General features: G+C 46.3%; 1 protein-coding gene across 1 annotated transcript in view; it reads left to right on the top strand.

Moving 5' to 3' along the window:
• SNX1 (sorting nexin 1) overlaps positions 1 to 24,392 on the top strand; it is a 47,181-nt gene that overhangs the window by 3,715 nt on the left and 19,074 nt on the right. Inside the window, exons 2-4 of the mRNA XM_044980347.1 lie at positions 19,579 to 19,681; positions 22,243 to 22,376; positions 24,255 to 24,321. Coding sequence (XP_044836282.1) covers positions 19,579 to 19,681; positions 22,243 to 22,376; positions 24,255 to 24,321 — 304 coding nt within the window. The remainder of the gene's footprint in view (positions 1 to 19,578; positions 19,682 to 22,242; positions 22,377 to 24,254; positions 24,322 to 24,392) is intronic.

The following is a 24,392-nucleotide window of genomic DNA, read 5'->3' as shown; positions in this document are numbered from 1 at the left end:
AGATTCGATCATTAGAAACATGGATAGCTGGGTGTGTGATGAACGGGAGAACCTTATGGTGACTTGCCTGCCTGGTGCGAAGGTTGTGGATCTCTCGAGGCATCTGGATAGACTTGTGTAGTGCTGGGGAGGAGCTGGTGGTCGTGGTACATGTAGGTACCAATGACATAGGGAAGGGTAGGAGAGAGGTCCTGGAGGCCAAATTTAGGCTGCTAGGGAAGAGACTGAAATCTAGGACCTCTATGGTGGCATTCTCAGAAATGCTCCCAGTTCCACACGCAGGGCCAGGTAGGCAGGCAGAGGTTCAGAGTCTCAACGTGTGGATGAGACGATGGTGTAGAGAGGAGGGGTTTAGATTCATTAGGAATTGGGGAAACTTTTGGGATAGGGGGAGCCTATGTAGGAAGGATGGGCTCCACCTAAACCAAAGTGGAACCAGACTGCTGGCACTTAACATTAAAAAGGTTGCAGAGCAGTTTTTAAACTAGGAGATGGTGGGGGGCGGGGCGGAAGCCAACTGCTGCAGAGGAGCATGTGGATTGGACAGAGACTTTTCTCTTAGGGGGGAGTCTATTGATAGAGATTCTCTAGGTTGTAGTCAGGAGCAGAGGATGGAAGAGGATAATGTAGGGGCCAGATCAGATGAGAAACATTCACCTAAAGAATCAGACACATCAGAAAAGGGCAGGCAAATAACTAGTGACAAGTTTTTTTTAAAGTGCTTGTACACAAATGCTAGAAGTCTAAATAATAAGATGGGTGAACTAGAGTGCCTCATGATAAAGGAGGATATTGATATAATAGGCATCACAGAAACCTGGTGGACTGAGGACAATCAATGGGACACAATCATTCCGGGGTACAAAATATATCAGAAGAACAGAACAGGTCATGTGTGGGGGAAGAAGGTGGCACTAAATGTGAAACAAATGTAGAATCAAATGAAGTAAAAATCTTCAGTGAATCCACATGTTCCATAGAATCTCTATGGATAGTAATTTCATGCTCTAATAAGAATATAACATTAGGGATCTATTATTGACCACCTGACCATCACTATCACTGTCCTGATGAAATGCTAAGGGAAATTAGAGAGGCTATCAAAATTAAGAACTCAATAATAGTGGGGGATTTCAGTTATCCCCATATTGACTGGGAACATTTCACCTCAGGATGAAATGCAGAGACAAAATTTCTCGGTACTCTAAATGACTGCTTCTTGGAGCAGTCGGTACAGGAACCCACAAGGGGAGAGGCAACTCTAGATTTAGTCCTGAGTGGAGCGTAGAAGCTGGTCCAAGAGGTAACTATAACAGGACCGCTTGGAAATAGTGACCATAATATAATAACATTTAACATCCCTGTGGTGGGAAGAACATCTCAACAGCCCAATGCTGTGGCATTTAATTTAAAAAAAGGAACTATGCAAAAATGGGGGGGGTAGTTAAACAGAAATTAAACTATAGTGACTAAAGTGAAGTCCCTACAAGCTGCATGGATGCTTTTTAAAGACACCATAATAGAGGCCCAACTTAAATGTATACCCCAAATTAAGAGAAACAGTAAAAACTAAAAAAGAGCCACCATGGCTTAACAACCATGTAAGAGAAGCAGTGAGAGATAAAGACTTCCTTTAAAAAGTGGAAGTCAGATCCTAGTGAGGTAAATAGAAAGGAGCATAAACACTGCCAAATGAAGTGTAAAAATGTAATAAGAAAAGCCAAAGAGGAGTTTGAAGAATGGCTAGCCAAAAACTCAAAGTAATAACAATGTTTTTTAAGTACATCAGAAGCAGGAAGCCTGCTAAACAACGAGTGAGGCCTCTGGATAATCGAGATACAAAAGGAGCACTTAAAGATGATAAAGTCATTGTGGAGAAACTAAGTGGATTCTTTGCTTCAGTATTCCCGGCTGAGGATGTTAGGGAGATTCCCAAATCTGAGCTGGCTTTTATAGGTGACAAATCTGAGGAACTGTCACAGATTGAAGTGTCACTAGAGGAGGTTTTGGAATTAATAGATAAACTTAACATTAACAAGTCACCAGGACTGGATGGCATTCACTCAAGAGTTCTGAAAGAACTCAAATGTGAAGTTGCGGAACTATTAACTGGGGTTTATAACCTGTCCTTTAAATCGACCTCTGTACCCAATGACTGGAAGATAGCTAATGTAACGCCAATATTTAAAAAGGGCTCTAGAGGTGATCCCAGCAATTACAGACCGGTAAGTCTAACGTCGGTACCGGGCAAATTAGTCGAAACAATAGTAAAGAATAAAATTGTCAGACACATAGAAGAACATAAATTGTTGGGCAAAAGTCAACATGGTTTCTGTAAAGGGAAATTGTCTTACTAATCTATTAGAGTTCTTTGAAGGGGTCAACAAACATGTGGACAAGGGGATCCAGTGGACATAGTGTACTTAGATTTCCAGAAAGCCTCTGACAAGGTTGCTTACCAAACGCTCTTACGTAAATTAAGTTGTCATGGGATAAGAGGGAAGGCCCTTTCCTGGATTGAGAACTGGTTAAAAGACAGGGAACAAAGGGTAGGAATTAATGGTAAATTCTCAGCGTGGAGAGGGGTAACTAGTGGTGTTCCCCAAGGGTCAGTCCTAGGACCAATCCTATTCAACTTACTCATAAATGATCTGGAGAAAGGGGTAAACAGTGAGGTGGCAAAGTTTTGCAGATGATACTAAACTGCTCAAGATAGTTAAGACCAAAGCAGACTGTGAAGAGCTTCAAAAAGATCTCACAAAACTAAGTGACTGGGCAATAAAATGGCAAATGAAATTTAATGTGGATAAATGCAAAGTAATGCACATTGGAAAAAATAACTCCAACTATATTCCCCCATCATATTGTATGTAATTTAGCTACAACAAATCAGGAAAAATCTTGGAATCATCGTGGATCGTTCTCTGAAGATGTCCATGCAGTGTGCAGAGGTGGTCAAAAAAGCAAACAGGATGTTAAGAATCATGGGATAGAGAATAAGAAGGAGAATATATTATTGCCCTTATATAAATCAATGGTACGCCCACATCTTGAATTCTGTGTACAGATGTGGTCTCCTCACATCAAAAAAGAGATGCTGGCACTAGAAAAGGTTCAGAGAAGGGCAACTAAAATGATTAGGGGTTTGGAGAGGGTCCCATATGAGGAGAGATTAGAGGCTAGGACTTTTCAGCTTGGAAAAGAGGAGACTAAGGGGGGATATGAGAGGTATATAAAATCAGGAGTGATGTTGAGAAAGTGGATAAGGAAAAGTTATTTACTTATTCCCATAATACAAGAACTAGGGGTCACCAAATGAAATTAATAGGCAGCAGGTTTAAAACAAATAAAAGGAAGTTCTTCACACAGTGCACAGTTAACTTGTGGAACTCCTTACCTGAGGAGGTTGTGAAGGCTAAGACTATAACGGCGTTTAAAAGAGAACTGGATAAATTCATGGTGGTTAAGTCCATTAATGGCTATTAGCCAGGATGGGTAAAGAATGATGTCCCTAGCCTCTGTTTGTCAGAGGGTGGAGATGGATGGCAGGAGAGAGATCACTTGTTCTTTACCTGTTAGGTTCACTCCCCCTGGGGCACCTGGTATTGGTCAGTAGACAGGATACTGGGCTAGATGGACCTTTGGGACCCAGTACGGCCGTTCTTGTGTATCCCTTAACATGTAACAGAAGGCTTGACATTGTCACCTCTTAGTCAAATATAACACTAATTGGTGACTATAGCAAAACATATCTTGTTACAGACAACATAGCTCTCAAAATCCAGCTTTGCAACCAGAGTAGTAAGTCCTCAGGGAGTAAATGTACAGTGTACATGTTTTTCTCAGAGAAATTTTTTGAAAAAGGACACTCAAAGTAAAAAAGCTAACCTGTGAAATCTTAACCCTGGGAATCTCTTCACTATTTCTGTAATAAAAGAACTATTCGTAGCAAAACATCACTGGTGCTGTATTTGAAAATGAACACCTGAAATTAAGGGATGGTGGTGTTTGCTTCATGGGAAAGATTGCAGTTACACAAACCTACTAGTTACACAGGAAGGTTTAAAATAGAAACTAGACTGGGGCCAAGTACAATCTGTAGGTTGCAGGCATAAGAAAATGGCTTGGTCAGACATAGCTGAAGTAACCCAGTGGTGAGTGGGAAGCTTTTCCTGGTGTGTATTGGTGCTGATCTGTCAACTTCTGCAGAAACAGGGTCTCTTAAAACCTGGAGATGCCAGCTTTATGGCTGTGAAGATGCTTCCAAATGTGACCTGATATTGCTAGTAGACCAGCGTCAGTGCCATGCTTCTGCTGCTCATAGCTTTGCCAAGCAGCAGTTTAAAATCTACAAAACTGATCTCATTTGAGCTAATGGGGTAATCTGTGGGTCCCAGTAAGTAACTTCTTGCTTAACATTGTAGTATGTTCCTGAGAAATGTGACTTTAAGTGAAATGATGTTAAGCAAATCCAATTTCTCCATAAGAATTAATGTAAATGGGGGAGGGTATTAGGTTCCAGGGAAACTTTTTTTTCCCACCAGACAAGACTATTATATATACACACAGTATACGTGTTAAACAATTTAATACTAGTACACAACAATGATGATTGTGGAGCTTGGTTGACATGGTGAAGTCGGAGGGTGGGATATTTCCCAGGGAATGCCTTACTGCTAAATGATGAATTGGCACTCAGCTGAGCCCTCAAGGGTTAACCCATTGTTGTTAATGTAGCCTTACACTCTACAAGGCAGCAGGAATGGAGGGAGGGGTGACAGCATGGCAGAGAGACAGATGCACACTTTGTGTGCGTGAGAGAGATGCACATTACCCCTTTAAGTATGCTAGCTGCACTTTAAGTACATTGCCTTTTTAAGTAGATCATCAAGTTGAGACAGCAGCTGCTGCCGGCAAACTCCCTCTGTCCTGAGCCCTATTGTGTGGTTGCCCCCCTACCCCACTCTATGGAGATGGGGGGTGAGCAGGGGGGAGGAAGACACCCTGACATTAGCCCCACTTTCCCCTGCCCCCCACACAGCAGGCAGGAGGCACCAGGGAGCAGCTCCAAGGCAGAGGGCAGGAGCAGCACATGGCAGTGGGGGGAGGGACAGCTGAACTGCCTGCAATTGATAGCTTGCTGGGTGGCTGCCACACAGGGAACTTAAGGGAATGGGGAGCTGATAGGGGGGCTGCCAGTCCACCCTGGTTCCAAGCCCCCACCAGCTAGCTCCAACGCTTGCTCTTCCTGCAAGCAATGAACAAAGCAGGCAGCTGCCAAACTATGTTATAAGGGAGCATTGCGCAACTTTAAACGAGCATGTTCTCTAATTGGTCAGCAACATAACGTTAACAGGGATGACTTTAAGTGAGGAGTTACTATACGAATGTTCTTATGCTACTACTTGGGGCAGAAGTTCTGAACAGCAGAGGCAGGTACTAGGATACTCTTTTTGGGGTAGAATAGCAGATCCTCTCCACCACAGCAGTAAGGTGGCTCTGGAGAGGGAGAAGAAAAACAGCTGCATTTTTCCTTCAACAGCTAGAGGGGGTAGGTACATTAGATTTGATGCCAGTTAGCTGAAGACTGATGTGAAAGATGGAGCCATGCGAGGTGTCAGGAGGAGCTTCCCAAAGGCCTTGCACTTGGATCTCTTGTTTCTCGTGAGCAGCTGTAGGGCTGGTCTACACTGAAAATTTATTGGGCATAGCTGCCTATCTCAGGGGTGTGACACCCCTGAGACCCACAGCTATGCCACGCTAAGCCTCTGTATAGACAGTGCTAGGTTGGTGAAAGAATTCTTCTATCAGCCCAGCTACCACCGCTCAGAAGTGGATTAACTACAGCAACTGGAGAGCCCCTCTTGTCACTATAGAAAGCATCTATACTGAAGTGCTACAGCGGTACTGCTGTAGCATTTTAAGTGTCAATGTACCTTTTAGTCTTCACACTTGGGCCTTGTCTATCCTACATTTCCCATTGTTGCTAAACACTGGTCAGCATTAGCAGTGTTGAGCCCCAGCCTGGGGAGAGGATGAGAGAATGACGAACTTGTGACGGAAGTGAGTCATGTCACTGAGGCTAGGTCAACATTACCACTTCTGCAAATAAGCCACTCCCCTGAGCAACATAAGTTACACTGACCTAAGCATCAGTGTGGACAGCACTATGTTGGCGGGAGAGCGTCTCCTACCAACATAGCTACCGCCTCTCAGGGAAGTGGATTTATTTTGCTGACAGTTTTCTTGCCTGTCTGCGTAGAGTGTTTTCACCTGACTCACTACACTGGCACATAGTGCTTCTAGTGTAGTATACTTCTGGAAGGTGCTTGTTACTGTGGTGGCAAGGGTGGTATAAGAACCTATTTCAAATAGAATGATGGGTTGCTGGCGTGGCTGCTTCTAGCACTGTATGAACCTGCATAGAACATGTCTAATCAACTTGGTATCAAAAGCTGGTGGCAACCAGCCTGCATTGTTTCTAGTGTTGTTCAGCTTCTGCCTGCATTACCAAGTGTTGGCGACAGCTAAACATTTTTAGAAAGTAGAACTAGTGTAGACAAAGCCTTGATGTCTTTTGCTTTTTAAAAAAAAAGTCCAGCTCTGCATTAAGGAAAGTTTAGAATGGTAACCCCCAGCTTGCAGCAAAATCAATGTCCTAAATCCTAATTCATTTCTAAAGCTCATTCTCTGCTTGCTTTTTGGAGTTCTAGCTCTTCCTCTGCTAGGCATCATGATGGCTGGAAGGAACTATCTGGAACAAAACTCTCTGGCCCACTCTGCCATATTGAGCAAAGCTTTGAAGATTCATGCAGTGTCTGAAGTTTCTTCACTTGCCTGAAAGATGGCTGTCCTGTCCACATTAGCTAATGGAAACAAATTGGAGTTCTGTGTGTGCTTGGGGCAGCAGTCTCTGCAGATATACTGGGCAAACAAACAACTCAATGTAGAGATGCTTCCCAAATGCTAGACAGTGGTGCTTCAGTTCCTGCTGTGCAGTTCATTGGGATCATTCTTGAATGACACTGGTCTGCGCTTTTTTAACTAAAAGCTGCAGTATGAAACTGCTGTCTGCACCTCTTTGCTGTTAAATAGATGTGCACTTTAAGCCCTTCAGGTCAAAAATGAGTAGAAACTGCTAGGAGCTAAAATAGATCCCTTGTTTAATTGATGTAATGACATGGAGAGAGGAGGGACCAGAAATGGCCTGGCCATTCAGCAATTTAATCAGTGACTTGGTAATCTGGATAAACATGTTAATAGTCCTGGCTGGACACTGCCTTTCCTTGACCCCTTCTCCACCTTGTATATCTGAATCCCTAGATAGGTAGAGGAAAGTCCTTGGTTTTTGTTTAACTCATGCCCTCTTCAGCTGATTAGATCTGTATCTGTTACTCCTGCCCCTTCCTATTAAGTGGTGGGAATTCCAGCAGTGATAAGTAGCTCTTAGACTTGCTGTGTAGGCACATAAGCTGGAGTCCCATAGTAAAGAGACATTGGAATTGCCAGAACAGAGCAATGATCCATATAGTTGGGTATCCTTTATCAACAGCAGCCATTGCCAGAAGCTTTGGAGGAGAGCTCAGCCAGCCTCCAAAATCTACATATATACAGTATTTTGGTGGTGGGAACTTCCTTTCTGGACTCACCTGAATACCACCTTGTACCTCAAAGTATATATGGGCTGACATGGTTATATATACGGGGTGTGTGTGTGTGTGTGTGTGTGTGTGTGTGTGTGTGTGTGTGTATATATATATATATATATATATATATATATATATATATATATATGGTTTTCCTGTCTAGTGTAACTGCAGGTGAGATCCCCATTTAGAAAAATGGATGGTCCTCTTGGATCTTACTAAACTCTTGCATTGATATCCTGTGGCAGTTTCACAAAGATAATACTTCCTAGTATTCTAGCCGTTATAGGTCTTTGTCCTCCTGGCTTAGACATACATGTCAACAAGCAATGCTTGGGGAGGATCACAAAGCAGGACTCGAAAAAGCCACTTGCCAATAACAGTAGAAGACTTACCCTAGTGATTTGTGGGAGGGAAGGGTACAGAGGCCAAGCTAGCCAATCCTGGAGAACAATTTCTTAAGTCTGTCATTTGACTCTGAAGAGATTGCTTCACTTGTGATTATGACCAATGCATTGGTGACTTCTGAGCTGTCTGCAGACCAGGAGTTTCTACTGCTGTTGGTAGCTTTTCCCAGCAGCCTACTGAATCAGACAAGAGCAAGAGGGAGCTAAGATTGTCACTAGGGTCTTGCCTTTTCCTCTTGCTTGTGGTCTGCTTAAATTTTCATATCAGCCTCTGTCTAGTAGGTATCTGGTCTTAAATATGTACCAGTATCTGAGATAAAAGGACAATAGAGAAACTGCTCTTGAGAAAGGAGATGTGAAACTCTGTAGCTGTTACTGACCCATACATCCTCTTCTGCCTTGGTCAAATGCTCCATGTGAGTGCTATTGTATTACTTTTGATTCAGTAAATGGGCCCAGAGAGTCGATATTAATGTGACACTGTCACCATATAACACTTTAATATGTATGTAAAACACATGTAATTGAAGAAAATTCACTCAATTTTAGTGCTTTATGTTGATTCTTTTCCTTGTGTATATCCCAATCACTAAGTTTCCAACCTTTTGGCATGAGTTTTTTCTAATGATTTGTCATGGTACTAAGCAAGCAGAGGCCTCTACTCCAAACACATCGCCTTCTTTTAATATTTATTTAAGTCCCTCTTTCAGAGGATATGACCTTATTTTGTCCATCTTCCCTTTTTGTGATGGGGAAGAAAAGATTTGTTCTAGTCATTTGAGTCAAAAACGAGTCGTTTTCTTGCTTTTAACAAAACAGACCAACAGGGCAGAAGATAGGGTGGGGGTGGAGTACAGTTGATACATTTTAGGATACAGGGTGACTAATCAGTTATGGCTAGATGCTTTGGCCTGGCAGATTGGCCACAGCAGCTGTTGCTCTGGATCTGGCTCACCTCTTTCAGGGATGCTATCTGGCTTCTTGGTCAAGTCCCTTCCCTTCATGGGGTCCTTCTCAGGCTGGTCAGAGCTGGATGGGCCATAGCCTCTCATTATGCTGGTGCTGTGTAGTTAATCACAGGATCATATGAAAAGACCAGAGACAGGACAGGAGGAAGATGGAAAGGGACACATGAGGTCAGAAAAGATGGAGCAGGATCTTGCATGGATCAGGCTGAGTGCCACCACTTCACCAGCAAGGACATCAGGCATACCCACTTGTATGCCAAGGTCTGGGTGTTAGGATGAAAGTCCCTTAGCAGCAGCTGCAGTCTCTTTAAGGGCCCCCAAAAGGGGATGATGGATGGGCTATTCCATCCTTACCTTATTTTGTTAATCAATTAGACCTAACTTCCAAAGTACCAGTTTTGGTCCATTGACTTCCAGTCCCATATTCCTCTTGTTTACTGGGCATGCTCTTAACTGAAGGACTGTTATGTTAGTAGGCCTATTTGGATTAACCCAATCTGTCTCCCTTTCTATCTCTTCCCACCAACACTTACTGTTGTAGGTGATAGGAACATCTTATAAACTTATCTGCTTCCCACTGTTGAACTCTCAATTTGCATAGATCTGGCAGGCCCCAATTATAGCAGTTAATGTTAAATGCTTGACAGAACTATAATTCCTGTCCTGCTGCTCGAGGCATATGTGAGGCAAATTAACATAGTTGGTACCTTTATGCTGGTTGCAGGCAGGCACTTCTTGCAGAATGAACTGAAATTCTTGCCTGCATGGATAGAACAAAAGACCATCTCCCTATTGTATCTTTCCCATAGTTGTATAATAGTCTCTTCCTTCCAGAAGGGGAAGAATAATTCTGGCTATACAGATCTAGATGGGTGGCCTAAACTTGTGACTGCTAATTCTACAGTGAGAATGGCATGCCTATCTAGGTGACCTTTAGCATCTGGCCTGTAATCTAGATATGTCCCCTTAATGTATTTACTGCCAAATCTGTTATGTAGGCTGCAACTTAGGCCTAGATCCACAGATGTAACTAGGCACCTAAGTCCCATTCTTAGGTGCCACTGCAATCCACGATTTTGTCTGCTGCCTAAAATCACATGATGCCTATATGGGGTATTTTTGTTGGGGTGGTAAGTTCCCTAGGCACCTGTATTTCTGCCATTGAGCATGTGTACTGTTGCCTCACTCTAGCTGTCCAGATATTTATCTCCCACCTAAGCACTGGAGCATTCATAAACCAGGGGAAGATACATGGAGGAGCATCTAGCTCATATGTACATAAGAACGGCCATACTGAGTCAGTCCAAAGATCCATCTAGCCCAGTATCCTGTCTTCCAACAGTGGCAAATGCCAAGTGCCCCAGAGGGAATGAACAGAAGAGGTAATCATCAAGTGATCCATCCCCTGTCACCCATTCCAAGCTTCTGGCGAACAGAGGCTAGGGACGCCATCCTGGCTAATAGCCATTGATGGACCTTTCCTCCATGAATTCAAGTTCTTTTTTGAACCCTGTTATAGTCTTGGCCTTCACAACCTCCTCTGGCAAGGAGTTCCACAGGTTGACTGCACGTTGTGCGGGTGGGGGGGAAAAAATATTTCCCTTTGTTTGTTAAACCTGCTGCCTATTAATTTCATTTAGTGATCCCTGGTTCTTGTGTTATAAGAAGGAGTAAATAACACTTCCTTATTTACTTTCTCCACACCAGTCATGATTTTATAGACCTCTATCATATCCCCCCCACCACCCTTAGTTGGACTTTTCAGCTTGGAAAAAATAAGTTTTATTAATCTCTCCTTATATGGAATCTGTTCCATACCCCAGTCATTTTTGTTACCCTTTTCTGAACCTTTTCCAGTTCCAATATATCTTTTTTGAGATTGGGCAACCACATCTGCTTGCAGTATTCTAGATGTGGGCATACCATGGATTTATATAGAGGTAATATTTTCTGTCTTTATTATCTATCCCTTAATGATTCTCAAATTCTGGTCGCTTTTTTGACTGCTGCTGCACACTGAGTGGATGTTTTCAGAGAACTATCCACAGTGACTTCAAGATCTTTCTTGAGTGGTAACAGCTAATTTAGATCCCAACATCTTATATGCATAGTTGGGATTATGTTTTCCAATATGCATTACTTTGCATTTATCAACACTGAATTTCATCTGCCCTTTTGTTGCCCAATCACCCAGTTTTGAGAGATACTTTTGTAGCTCTTCACGGTCTGCTTGGGACTTAACTATTTTGAGTAGTTTTGTATCATCTGCAAATTTTGCCACCTCACTATTTACCCATTTTTTTGAGATCACTTATGAATATTAAATAGGACTGGTTCCAATACAGACCTGGGGGACACACCACTACTTACTTCTCTCCAGTCTGAAAACTGACTATTATTCCTACCCTTTGTTTCTTATCTTTTTAACCAGTTGCTGATCCATGAGAGGACCTTCCCTCTTATCCCATGACAGCTTATTTTGCTTAAGAGCCTTTGAGGGACCTTGTTAAAGGCTTTCTGAAAACATAAGTACACTATATCTACTGGTTTTCCCCCTGTCCACATGCTTGTTGACCCCCCCTCAAAGAAATCTAGTAGACTAGTGAGGCATGATTTCCCTTTACAGAAAACATGTTGACTCTTCCCCCAACAAATTATGTTCATCTGTGTATTGTTTCCTCTAAGCTGTGTGGACGTGCAGCAGTTTATCAAGGGTCACACAGGTGCTCAAAGCTGCAGTGGGGAAAGGCATCTCTCCCCTGGCCCCAGGCCCAGAGATGCAGCAGACAGGGAGAGGCGGCTGCTGTGGCCAGGGAGAGGGCTGTGGGGAGTTCTCTCCCAACTCCCCCCAGCCCTGGAGCAGCCTGCACACCAAACCCCTCATCCCCAGCCCCCACCCTGAAGCCCACACCCCCAGCTGGAGCCATCACTCCTCTGCACCCCAACCCTGTGCCCCAGACATGAGCCCCTTCCTACATTCTGAACTCCTTGGCCCCATCCCCACAACACATCACCTCCATATTGGTGCACATATGCAAAATGAATTTTGTTATGCATGCAAAAAAATTAGAGGAAACATTGTCAGTGTCTGACAATTTTGTCCTTTACTCTAGTTTTTAATCAGTTTGCCCAGTACTGAAACCAGGCTTACCTGCTATATCTTCCAGGATCACCTCTGGAGCCTTTTTTAAAAATTTGGCATCACATTAGCTATCCTCCAGTCATTTGGTGCAGAAGCTGATTTAAATGATAGGTTACAAACTACAGTTAGTAGTTCTGCAATTTCACAGTTGAGTTCCTTCAGAACTCCTGGGTGAATGCCATCTGGTCCTGGTGACTTATTACTGTTTGTTCCAAAACCACCTCTCACTCCTCAGTCTGGTGTAGGGCCTGATTAGTAGGTGTGCTCAGAGGCTGCTGACCTCCACACAACAGCTCGGGGTGGGGAAGGAGAGACAACCTCTTGCCCAGTAGCTACAGCACTCACCTGGGTTGTAGGACACCACCAGTTCAAGTCCCCTCTCTGCCTGATGAGAATGGATTTGAACAGGGATCTGCCACCTCTCAGGTGAATGCCCTAACCTCAGGCCTATTGTCATTCACACTTTTCTGGCCTAATTACATGTTGAAGTTGTTTGTTTAAATTTATTGGGACAGTGAATGAGTGACTATAGCCCAGTGTTTCAGGTATTCACCTGAGTGGTGATAACCTGAGTGCATGATAACATCTGGAAGGAGGACCCCAAGTATGGGATTGTGGAGCAAAGGGATTTTGCTCCAGCTTGATTTCCTTAAGACCTTCATCCTCAACAGCACAAAGGCTGTCAGAGTAGGGGATGGGACCATGCTGTGTCCCTGGAAGTCTTATCAATGTACCTCTGTCCCTCCTAGCTCCTCCAATTCAGCCACTCTGCTCTAAGAGCTTGTGCTCCGTCTGAGTGCCTTGAGCTTCTTGCATGCAGGTGCACATACGCTATCTGCCCACAAAGCAGATAACCATATGCGCTGCATTCAGTGCAATAAAGTAGAGAATTCCCCACTCTGCTGTTGGACTTTTGCCTGCCTTCTTTTCACTCTTGCAGCGGTTTGGGTTTTTGGGTTGTTTAGAGACCCAGATACACCTACAAACATTCTAAACTCCCTGGTTTGCTGTTTCTGGTAGCTTAGGTGCTAGCTTCCTAAATGCCTGTTCTCCCAAGTTAGCCCCACTCCCTTGTCAAGGGATCCAGCAGGCTAGAACCTCCTTAGTGAGCTCTCAGCCTAGCCAGGCAGGCCACTTGGCTCAGCACACTGACCCCACACCAGATCTCACTATAATCTTTAATCAAGCAAGCACACCACAAACTGCCAAGCTTGCCCCCAAGGATCCTGTGACTGCCTCCTTCACCTGAACTCTGTTGCAAGTCTCCAGTCTTTTTTCTGCTCCTGTTGTCTAGCTCCTAGCTAAATGTGCTACAGCAGACCTCTGCTAAGCAAAGTATAGGAACCCTGCTATATTGCTGCAGGCCTGCATTGCTGGACTATGGTGTACTATAAAATCTGGTTCTGATCACTGCTAGGTACTTACACAGGCTGACTCCTATTGACCTCAGTTGTCTCAGTCCTGCCTACTAAAACAGTAGTGGCTTTTGTTTTTTTAGCCACTCCAGTTTCACTGTTCTACATGAAACAACATGCATTCAGCTAGGACATATGCGCTTGGACTCTTAAAATTCCAGCAGCCAGTTTAATCAGCAAAGGCTCACTTGGCAGTGAGTCGGAACCGAGTGGTTTTCTTTGGACCAAGCATTATAAGCAGAACCAGAGCTGAAACTTGGCTGTCACACTGACATCCATAGTGAAGTACACCCAGGAGAGGACTACCTCCCTTGCAACTATCCATGTTTCTGTTTTTGTTCTGAGCTAAGCTCTCTGCCATGCCCTGTTACTCTTCCATGTTCCAGCAAATAAAACCAATCTCCTTCATGTGAGGAGCTAAACAAAGACTTCATCACAAGGTAGTGCTCACATCAGGGGTCTGGGTAGACTCTGACTTGTCATACTTAGAAATAGCACAAGCCCTTATCTTCCCAAGGGGAGTGTGCTGCTGCTGAGCATGTATTAAATCTAGCATCTCCAGTGAGTCAGAATAGGTTGTCCATCAAGGACTGTGATGGGAGAATAGTGAGACCTAAAGAAGTTTCCAAAGCTACAGCTTAGTCACTACTACAGTGTAGCCATAGACGCTACAAAGGAATAGGAGTTGGAGATGGTGCAATCAATAGTACTGTTTGATAACAAACTAGATATAACCAAAATAGCTTGGCATCTTTTAACAGACCCGAGTTGGAACCTGGTTACTTAAAACCCCCACTGTGAGATGTTGAGACATTTAGCGCTCCCCTTTCATTTAAATAAGGGCAGGGCTACACTGGAAACTTCAAAGCGCTGTCACGGGAGCGTTCCAGCAGCAGCACTTTGAAGTGTGAGTGTGGTTGTGCACGAGAACTCTCCCAGCACTCCTGGTAATCCACCTCCACAAGGGGATTAGCTCCGAGCACTGGGAGCCTGTCCACACTAGCGCTTTAAAGTGCTCAGACTTCCTGTGCTTGGGGGGGGGGGGGGTGATTTTGCACACCCTGAGCCAGCAAGTTAGAGCGCTATAAAATGTATGTGCAGCCACCTCTTAGGGCTAGTCTACAGAGCACTGCATTAGAGGTTTGTTGTGCAGAGAAACCTTAGTCTCTTGCTACAATCCTGCCTATATGTCATCTGTGCCCCTTCTTCCCTAGTTTAATGGTAAGATTAACTGCAGAAAAACAAGATCTGAATTGCAGCTGCTTCAACAGAAGTCAGTCGTCACAGCATTCATGAAGTGAGCAGGGCTGGGTTGAAGTGCTATAGGCCAATGCCTAGGGCTCTCCTGCCTGGCAGTACATGAGTGCTGCACATGTGAATCCCAGCTTTCATGTAAATTTCTAGGTCTCATGTTTTGTAAAGCAAAGCTCAAATGTGAACAATGTAACAATGCATTGGAGATTGTCAGTCTTCAGACAGCTTGAAATAATAGCTCTGAGGAGATGAACTGCCCCATGCATCTCAATGGGGTGTTAATTCCAAGCCCCAGTGCTCTGGGGAACCTCACCAATGCACAGTATAATAGAGGACCCTGCATATAACCATCTGTGGGTTCTAGTGGGTCACAGATTGAATGAGCCAGCAGTCTGATACTAGCTGTTCGTGCAGCTGCACCATTTATTAACAAGAGGATCAGAAGACACAGGAGGTATGGGTCCTCTCTGCTTAACACTGGAGAGGCCTCAGCTGGAGTACTGTGTCCAGTTCTGGACACCGTGCTTCAGGAAAGAGGTGGACAAATTAGAGAGTCCAGAGGAGAGCAATACAAATGAGAAGACTTGGAAAACCTGATGTATGAGGAAGGGTTTTTTTAAACAACCACCCCCAAAAAACTGCATGGTTAGTCTTGAGAAAAGACTGAGAGTGGACCTGTGAAGTCTTCACCATCCTCTTTACAACAGCCCTTAATATATTTGATCAATTGTTCTGTGTCCTTTGCAGGTAGGACAAATGGTAATTGGCTTAATCTGCAGCAAGGAGATGTGGGTTATGTTAGGAAATCTTTTCCAGCTATAAAATAGTTAAGCACCAGAACAGGCTTCCAATGGAGATTGTGGCATCTCTGTCATTGGAGGCTTTTAAGAACAGGTTGGACGAACACACCTGCCAGGGATGCTCTAGGTTTACTTGGTCCTGCCTCAGCGCAGGGGACTGGACTTGATCTCGAGTTCCCTTTCAGCCTGACATTTCTGATTCTGAGTCCGACTGCAGCAGGTCCAGCCCACTCACACTATGGCTGTGGAAGTATCTGCTTGGGCAAGTTACTGGGGTTTCTCCTTGATGCCACCTGTGCATCTTGAGGTGAGAGGGGGACCCCTGCTGCTCTTGAAGGGGAGAAGAGTGTCCATGCTGCTTCTCTTGTCTTGTTAGAAGGAGGGCCTCCTCCCTCACCTATACTCCAAGTGGGAGTGTCCCCATGATACAAGGCTCGCCCCACAGGAGGGAGCCCATGTCATGGTGTAGCTAAAGGGCTGGATTGCCTTAATCCAGCCCTGGGACAGATAATCTCAGCAAGGGTGCTGTGTATTCTGTTGCTGTAGCACTACTTTCCAGCAGGAGGCAGAGTGGAGCACGGAGCTAAAGTGGTCATTGCCACTCCATCTTTGCTTGGGCTGAAACTCTCCTCTCCAGTTTAAAGGTCCCTGATTTCTGTTGATAAAACCTCATGTTAAGGTGGTTAGACACTACTGACATTGGTTATTTCCACTTTCAGTTAACTCTTTGGACAGCCTGTTCTCTGCTGCAAAACTGTGTGCTGCAGGTATACAGGCAGGTACCAGCAGAAATGCATTATACACAGTGCTGCAACTGCACCTCATGTTAGAAGAGCAGGCTCTGGAGACAAGATTTCCATACCTTCATGTAAATGGTTGGGAACAGCAAAGGAAGAATTGTATAAATGCTATATGGGCATAACTGTCCAGATACCCCAGAAAACAAGTATCCAGAGGCTCAAGGGTCCTCTAGTTAGGCCAAGCTACACCTCTTTAGTGTCTGACTCCATCTCTGTTACTGGGACCACAGGTCACTGTAATGGCCTCTGACCCAGCCAGGATCTAAAACTAATTATCAGGTGCATTTTTATTTCCCCCCTTGTGAATCTCTAGAGAATAAAGTCTACGGATTAGAAAAGGAGTTTTGCTTTATCAGTGGGTGATGTACTAGTTTTGTCTCTGCTTGAGGTCTGGATTAAAAACAGATTGTTTTGCCTATGGGAGAAAGCTGGGGAACAGAGTTCAGTTTGCCTTACTTTTATAGAAACGTAAGGGAGTTTGTTCCCAGCACAAAGTTAAGCCTGCAAAAATAAAGGGAGGGAGAGCTTGGATGCAGTACCTTAATGTGAGCTGGATAGGTAACGTCCCCTCTGCCTGTTAGAGAAGAACAGGAGGGCTATAACTAATGAAAATTGCAGCACACTCCCTAGACAAAAAGATACCTACCTCAGTGCTACACCTAGCTGACCAGCTAATTGCATTCCAGTCCTCTCCTGGCAACCAGTAAATGCCCTGTTGAGACCTGCCCTACGTGTGGCAGGGGAGTGGAGAGTTCTCATCTTGCTGGATTGCACCGCTTGTGTTAGAGGCTACTGTTACACTATCCTCAAACTTCAGCTGTAAATCTTTGCCCTTTCTCTTCCTTTCCAATGCCTTCTCCTCCACCCTAAAACTCTAGAGATGAACCCATAGCTCCTACTGGCCCATAAGCCCATTGGGTTGGATGAAGATTTGTGTAGACAAAAGGTTTCATTATGGTGGAAGTACAGGACTATTTTTAATGTGTAACTAGCTACTTGGCATACTGGTTTCCCTGGGCAGACTTTCATCGTGTCTTAGACCACTCTGTGGCCATGGCTACACTTGCAGATTTGCAGCGCTGCAGCAGGGTGTGAAAAAACACCCCTTCCAGCGCTGCAAGTTGCGGCGCTGCAAAGCGCCAGTGTGATCAGAGTCCCAGCGCTGGGAGCACGACTCCCAGCACTGTACGTTAATCCCCATAGGGAGGTGGAGTACGGACAACACTGGGAGAGCTCTCTCCCAGTGCTGGCGCTTTGACTACACTTAGCACTGCACAGCGCTGCCGCGGGAGCGCTCCCGCGGCAGCGCTGTGCAGTGCTAAGTGTAGCCATAGCCTGTGTCGCTAAGTCACTATCTCTTGCCTATTGAGCAGCCTGCTCAAATGGCAGTATTCTGTGTGCTGTGGGTGGAGCAGCCGTGCAAACTCATTCTTGTCAGTCACAGGGTTGGATTGGCCCTGTTGACAGCTCAGTACTAACTGACAGTGCAAAGTGCAGATGGGGTTGGGGGGTGGGGGTGGACAACTTTCAGAAAGAATTAACTTCCTGGGTTTCAAAAGGAACACTATCCAGAGTGATGTGTATGTGCCTTGTTAGGGCTTGGTGTCCGCTTCATGGCTGTGCATTGCATGGCTTTGAAGTGAAATCTCTAAGCACTCAGGACAGAAATTCTGGACAGTGCAGCCTTCTCTGCCTTTGTAGAATTCTTCTATGAGAAGACCGGCTGCAACCTTATATAGAAGAAATTACTGGCTCACTGGTACAGATCTGGCTCCAAACCATGCCCTGGTGAGCAAGGCATGCAAATAGATCCACAGACCGACCCTTTTTTCTCTTTCTTTGTGTAGCAGTCTGCTGTTGGTGTAATGGATAGAAACCCACTGATCTGAAAACATAATCCTGTTTGCTTCACACCTGGCCTCTCCTGCACTTCAGGAAATGACCCCCTAGCAGTAGCGGTACTTGAGATTGCTAATGTAGACAGTGCTCAAGTCACTGGTATCCTGACCACTAAAGAGGCCTGCTCTGAACATAGCTGACTCTATAGCAGTGAAAATACTAACGCTTCACCATTGCTACCAATGGATCTGCCGGGCATGGAATTATAGGCACTAACTTGCCCAGTGTATGCAGAGTCCAATGCTGAGCAGTGCATGGTGCATTTAAACTCTGATCCTGTCCACACGATCTTTGAAACCATACTAGTCATATCTATGTGTAAACAGCTGTCTGCACCATCTAGCATGAGCAGTGCCTTCTCGGGAATCTGTTATCAACGGTGCTACTGTTACAGCAGATGGTGTCTCGTAGTAGGGGGGTGGTCTCTGTACATGCCTATCCTTGCTGGTCATGAAAACCTTCCAGAATCTTACTTGCAGCAACCATTTTCAACACCTAATACCACTGCTGTTCCAGCTATAGCGCAGATAGGGTCCAAGAACTCACTTGTGACAGGAATGCAGCAGCTCTGAGCAAATTTAATCTCCCTCTGCAACTCTTTCTAATAGAGCAAGAACAAAATCCAGTGACACAACTTCTAAATCGAATGCTCATAAGATAGAGGTGCAGGAAGTACTTGGAGTTGCCAAGCTTGGCTGTATTGATTGCCTGTGCTGTTCCTTGCACAGATCCTTTCCTCCATTATTTTGAGTTCTTGCTTCCCTTAAACTTTGGAATCCTTGCAGGTTTTAATGCACTTCTGCCATCCCATTTCTAAATTCGATTAGTAGTGACGTGACCAAGCATGACTATGTAGCAGGAGCAGCAGAGCAACAGCTGTGTGAAATCAAACCACGTCATCTGGACTGAATAGTGTGGTTGGGTTGGGGCTAGCCTTAGGGAAAATGGCACCCTGGGCGAACTTGTATTTTGGAGCTCTAGTCCCCACTGTCTCCCTGGGCTTTCCACCCCCATTGCACTGAGCTCCTTTCTGCAGCCTCACACTCCAGGCCTGCCCCATTCCTTGTCTCTTGACCATGGCACCGCCCCCCCACCACAGCGCCCAGGGCAGTCACCCACACAAAAGGCCAGCCCTGGTTGGGGGGGAGGGGAAGGTTTGGCTGGGAACTGGAACAGTCATTTTATTGGCAGGTATAAGTGATCTGTGCAACTCATGATGTCCATACTGATTGCCACTCTGCTTTCAGAGCAAGCCCCAGTCACCCAAGAGGGAATCTCCTCTCCCAGTGAATAGCAGCTTCAAAGAAAATGGGGTTCGTGTGGAACAAGATGATCAGGACCTATTTGCAGGTAAGTTTCCCTGCACTAAAACAACTCAAACTTTTTCCAGGTAGGGTGAGAGGCAACTGCAGCCACTAGATAAGAGCTAAAAGCTTCAGGAGGCTTGTCATTACTTACTTGTGTTTAAGTACCCAGTGGAGGAGGGGATCTGTGGTAAGGGTGGCACCTGCACCTTCCATGCAGCTGCTTATGTTCCTTTGAAAATGGAAGCAGTAACAAGCTCTCCTGGCCTCTGGGAAAGCTGGGTAAGTGTTTCCTTAGCACTACCTTAAAGGGGCAGCTCTAAATTGCAGTGGAAAAACTACTTGCATGTGGCAACTGCCTGGAGAAGCCTAAACACCAAACTAAAGAATGTAAGCATTGTGATCTGCTGCAGTGTCCTTCTGGAGTGTGCAGGCAGAGCAGGTAGCATCGGGAGCTTAGAGTTCCCAACCAGCTGTGGAGTGAAAGTAACGCATGGGTCAGCTTAAACTGTTGCTGTTCAGAATCCTGTGACTGTCAGTGAACTGGTCAGTACAGCTACTTGTAGACTTCCCAAGCAGTCACGATGGCACTAGAGCTGCTCACTGGGGAGGAGAAGCCAAAAGTGACAGAGGTCCTCAGCTCCTTGCAGCAGCCAGGAGGATGACAAGATTGCATGAAGCACTTCCACTCTCCAGTGGCCAGCATAAGGGCTCCAGGCTTGACAGAAGAGTGCACCAAAGCCGTCTCCATGGAGAGCATCCTGGTAGGAATCTCAGAACTATTGCTCTATGAGTAGCAGGGAATGAACTCCTGCCAAGGAGGGTGCCAGGAGCAGGTGCCATTCAAAAATCTATTACACCATTCCAGCTGCTCTTGCTCTTCCTCTCCATGTACAGCCAAGCAGAGGGGAGTGTGGTGTAGCATAAGGTAAGAACTGGTGCCCTGGCCAGTACGAGCAGAAAAGAGCTGTTCACTGGGACGATGGCTTGGTCACGCTCTCTTAAAAAAAAGTGTGTGAGGGGATTAAAAACTCCATAAGGTGATGGAACTACTGGAAGCCAAAGTCAAGCACTAGGCATATAGGAGTTCAGGGGAAACTTCCTCCAAGGTGAACACTGTCAAATACCTACATGCAGTGCCGGAAAGAGGGCAAGGTGAGTGAGGCACTTGCCTTGGGCTCGGAAAGCCGAGGGGAGCAGAAAAAGCCTTCCCTGCTGGAAGGAAAGCTGCAGCTCTCCCAGCTGCTGCTGCCTCTGTGGCAACAAGAGACGGTGGCTGGCAGAGGGGAAGCAGCCGGCTGCTGCTGCACAGCAGGAGGGGGAGGACAGACGGAGGCACACACGTGCTTCGCAGCCCTCCCCTCCCCAGCACTCCCCTGGAGGAGACACCAAGGGGGCTTCCAGTGGGAGACAGGATAATCGGCAGTGGGCCTCACTCACCTGAGCAGCTGCTGGGGCTTCCGGTGAGTGTTTGACCCTGTGATTTCCCCCTCCCCACGCCCCCCCAGCTACCACTCCTGCAAACTGGGCAAGGGGCAGCCCCATCCCCCACCCCCAGTGAGGTTATGGCAAGGGGCAGCAGGGGAGGAAGGAAGCCGCATGTGATGGCAGTCCCCTCCCCCACCAGCATCCACCACCCCGTCTCTGGCCCCCAAACTCTATCCCAGAGCCTGTACCCAGCCCTCCGCACTCCCTCCCAGAGCCTGCACCTATCCTGCCCCCCACCCCATGCCCGGAGGGCCAGTGCAAGGATATTGCACCCTAGGCGAAACTTCCACCCCCACCCCTCCCCCCAGAGCATCGCTTATTATAAACTTTCAAAAACGAATACTGTATAATGTGGCATTGTTCATTAGAATGAATTCATGTTCGGCTTGAAAATTTATTAATTTCATTCTACATATTTAATGAAAATAAATGAATAGCCAGCCAGTCCCACACCTTGTCAGGTTGGCTTCGGGCAGGGGGTGTGGGGCTAGCTGCTGGCAGGGTGGGGTACAGCAGGGGCTGGCTGGAGATGGGGTGTGGGGCTGGTGGAGGCAGGGCAGGGGAGTGAGGCAGGGGCTGGCTGGAGACAGGGGGGGGGGGGCTGGAGGCAGGGGAGGGAGAAGGTGAAAGGAGGCGAGTGGTGCGTAGGGGACTGACCAGGAGGGACGCAGCAAGCCAGCGGAGGGCTAGGGGCTGAAGAGGGGTGTGATGGTGGGGAAGGGGCAGGTCCTATTTTACTGCTATGATCTGGTCACCCTATGCATGCTGTTTCTTCTCTCCTCCTCCCCCCCCACCTTCCTTTTTGGCCCATAGCTGTATTTTGGCAGGGGGGTGTAGCGCTTGGGAAGGAGGGTTTGTTTCCGTGGAGTGGGCGGTGCTGGGTGTGTGTTTCAGGGGGGCTGGGTGGCATGGGGGGCGGGGGGAGAGGCACAATTTTATATTCTTGCCTCAGGTGCAAAAATAGCTAGTTACAACTCTGCCTACATGTGTAAATTCTTGAGACTGGGCCGAATAGTACTGCCCAGAATAAGAGCTCTACTAGTATCTCTGGAACCAGGTGACTGTCAGATTAGAAAAGCTGCTGACTCTCCCTTGGTGGTGACCCTTGTGCCTTTGCAGATGCCACGGTGGAGCTGTCTCTGGACAGTACACAAAACAACCAGAAGAAGGAACCAGCCAGAGTGTCCAGCCCTGCCCCGCCTCTAGAAGTAGCAGCAAGTTCTTCCAAACACCAGCCAAAAAGCTATGAGGAGGTGAGAATTGCTACTTCCATGTTGGTTGCCTTCTGTCCAGTTCACCTCTGCCAGTCTGGAACTGGCATCAGAAGGTGCAGTGGTCCACATGTGATCGAAGGGTAAAATGTTAGGGGCACCCCCACAAGACTGGTTAACTTCAAGGGGGCTCAGATTCCCTTGAACTTAATTATCCTCTCCCTGTGAGATGGCAACTCCTGCTAGCTGAGAGCAGGACACTGCTAAAAGCTTCTGCCAGGGTGGAATCTGGAGGCCACTTGAGGGACAAAGGTCAGCCCGAGTGAGTGACCAAGCTGTTGCCCATTGCAGACATGCCGTGCTGCTCTGAGATGACCACTTCCAATGCTGCAATACTGGCTTAATACGAAGTTGCTTGTAATGGTGTCACATAAATTTCACTACCCTCCTTTCATGGGGCACCTCCACAGGTGTCAGGCCTTAGGCCTTTACCTTTTCTGGGTGCAATTCTGCAATCTGTGTACTCTGCTAGGGACCTGGGTTACAGCCCCTGGTCCAACTGTGATTGATTCAGTTGGGATAGGACCTGCCTGAGTTCCTCTTTGCAAGCCTGCGTCTGCATATATTTGCATACAGACCAAAACCACTTCTCAAAACAAAACATGACTTAATTTGCCAAAACGGTTATACAGTGCTTTAGAGGTGGCTTTAAAGTAACAGACCTGCATGCATATTCCCAGGGTAGCCAGTATAATAGCTTGTTTCCACTAGCTATTTGCCTTCCCATCCAGAAGAGTGAGCTGCTTTTTTCTTTTTGTAAGTGTCTCCCTGTAAGCCAGCTTTAACATAGTGTCTTATGTCTAGTGTGTAGGCTGGGCTCTCTGATGCGGTCTCAGCAACGAGGGTATGGTTATAAACAAATAAAGGCCAAATGAAGCAACTCTGCAGTGCTGTGTGGGAGAAGAGACTTGAATTTGGGCAGAGGACCCATCTTCCTCCAGAGGTGTTGCTTTGTGTTCAATGCCTCCTATTTTCCCCTGCACACACCTGGCTGGCCACAGACCTGCACTGATGGGTTCCAGCTGAGGACTGATCTCTCTGGCAGGATATGTGCAGTACCAGGGTCTCTAGTGGGAGAGCCCTTTAGCCAGGGGAAGGGGGGGTCTCTGAATCTCAAGTGCCACTTCAGTGTTACCCTCTTTACCTAAAGCAGTGCAGTATAGCTGGTTCAGTGAGCAGCATCTCCAATCAGTGGCCTCCTTTCACATTTTAGACTCAAGTGCACTGAGGACTAGTTTTGCAGCCTTGCTCCATCCAGCCAGTTGTGTGCTGCTCCTGTGACATAAAGGTGTTATGGTGGTCTAAGCAGCTGCCTGAAGATTCCTGTGGGACAACCCACAGGTGGCAGAGGTGGTGTAGTCAGCTCTGTTTCATCCTCTGTCCCAGCCTGTGTGGTAGGGGATATGGTGGAAGTGCCATTCCAGCCTAGTTATCCCAGGCTACCATACTGGTTCTTGGGCGGGGGGACCCTACACAGCCAGGTGCAATGTAATACAGCCTTGAGGCTACTCTGTCACGCTTTCCCACAAGGTCAAAGGAATGAAATGGTGTCAAAACAGCTTTTGGTTCCTGGATCTCATGCTGGCACAATTTGGGTGGATCAGAGGAGTGAGATGAACTGTAGTAAACTGCATTTGATGTGGCTTTGCATTTCTGGGAATAGTCTTGAGGTCCAGCACTATGCTCCTGTCTGTGCTGTGTGAGACACAACAGCTCAGCCCTGCCCTGAGGAACTTGTAATCTAAACACCAGATAAGCATGTGTCTGAATATGTAACGATTTGGCATCATTTGAGGCAGGCTGAAACCTTGATCTTGGATTGTACAGTCTTGCTGTATGTTCTCTCCTTTCCCTAAACAGCTGGAGGAAGAGGAACAGGAGGACAAGTTTGAGCTGACTGTGGGAGTGAGCGACCCAGAAAAAATTGGTGAGTCTGTGTACAATGTACAGTGTGCACAGAGGTGAAGTGGAGTCTAGAAGTGGCACTTAGCAGGATGC

Source organism: Mauremys mutica, chromosome 11, assembly GCF_020497125.1.
Source record: "Mauremys mutica isolate MM-2020 ecotype Southern chromosome 11, ASM2049712v1, whole genome shotgun sequence".
Lineage (NCBI taxonomy): Eukaryota > Metazoa > Chordata > Testudines > Geoemydidae > Mauremys > Mauremys mutica.
The sequence above is the reverse complement of the archived record's forward strand: the minus strand, read 5'-3'. Positions and strand labels throughout refer to the sequence as shown.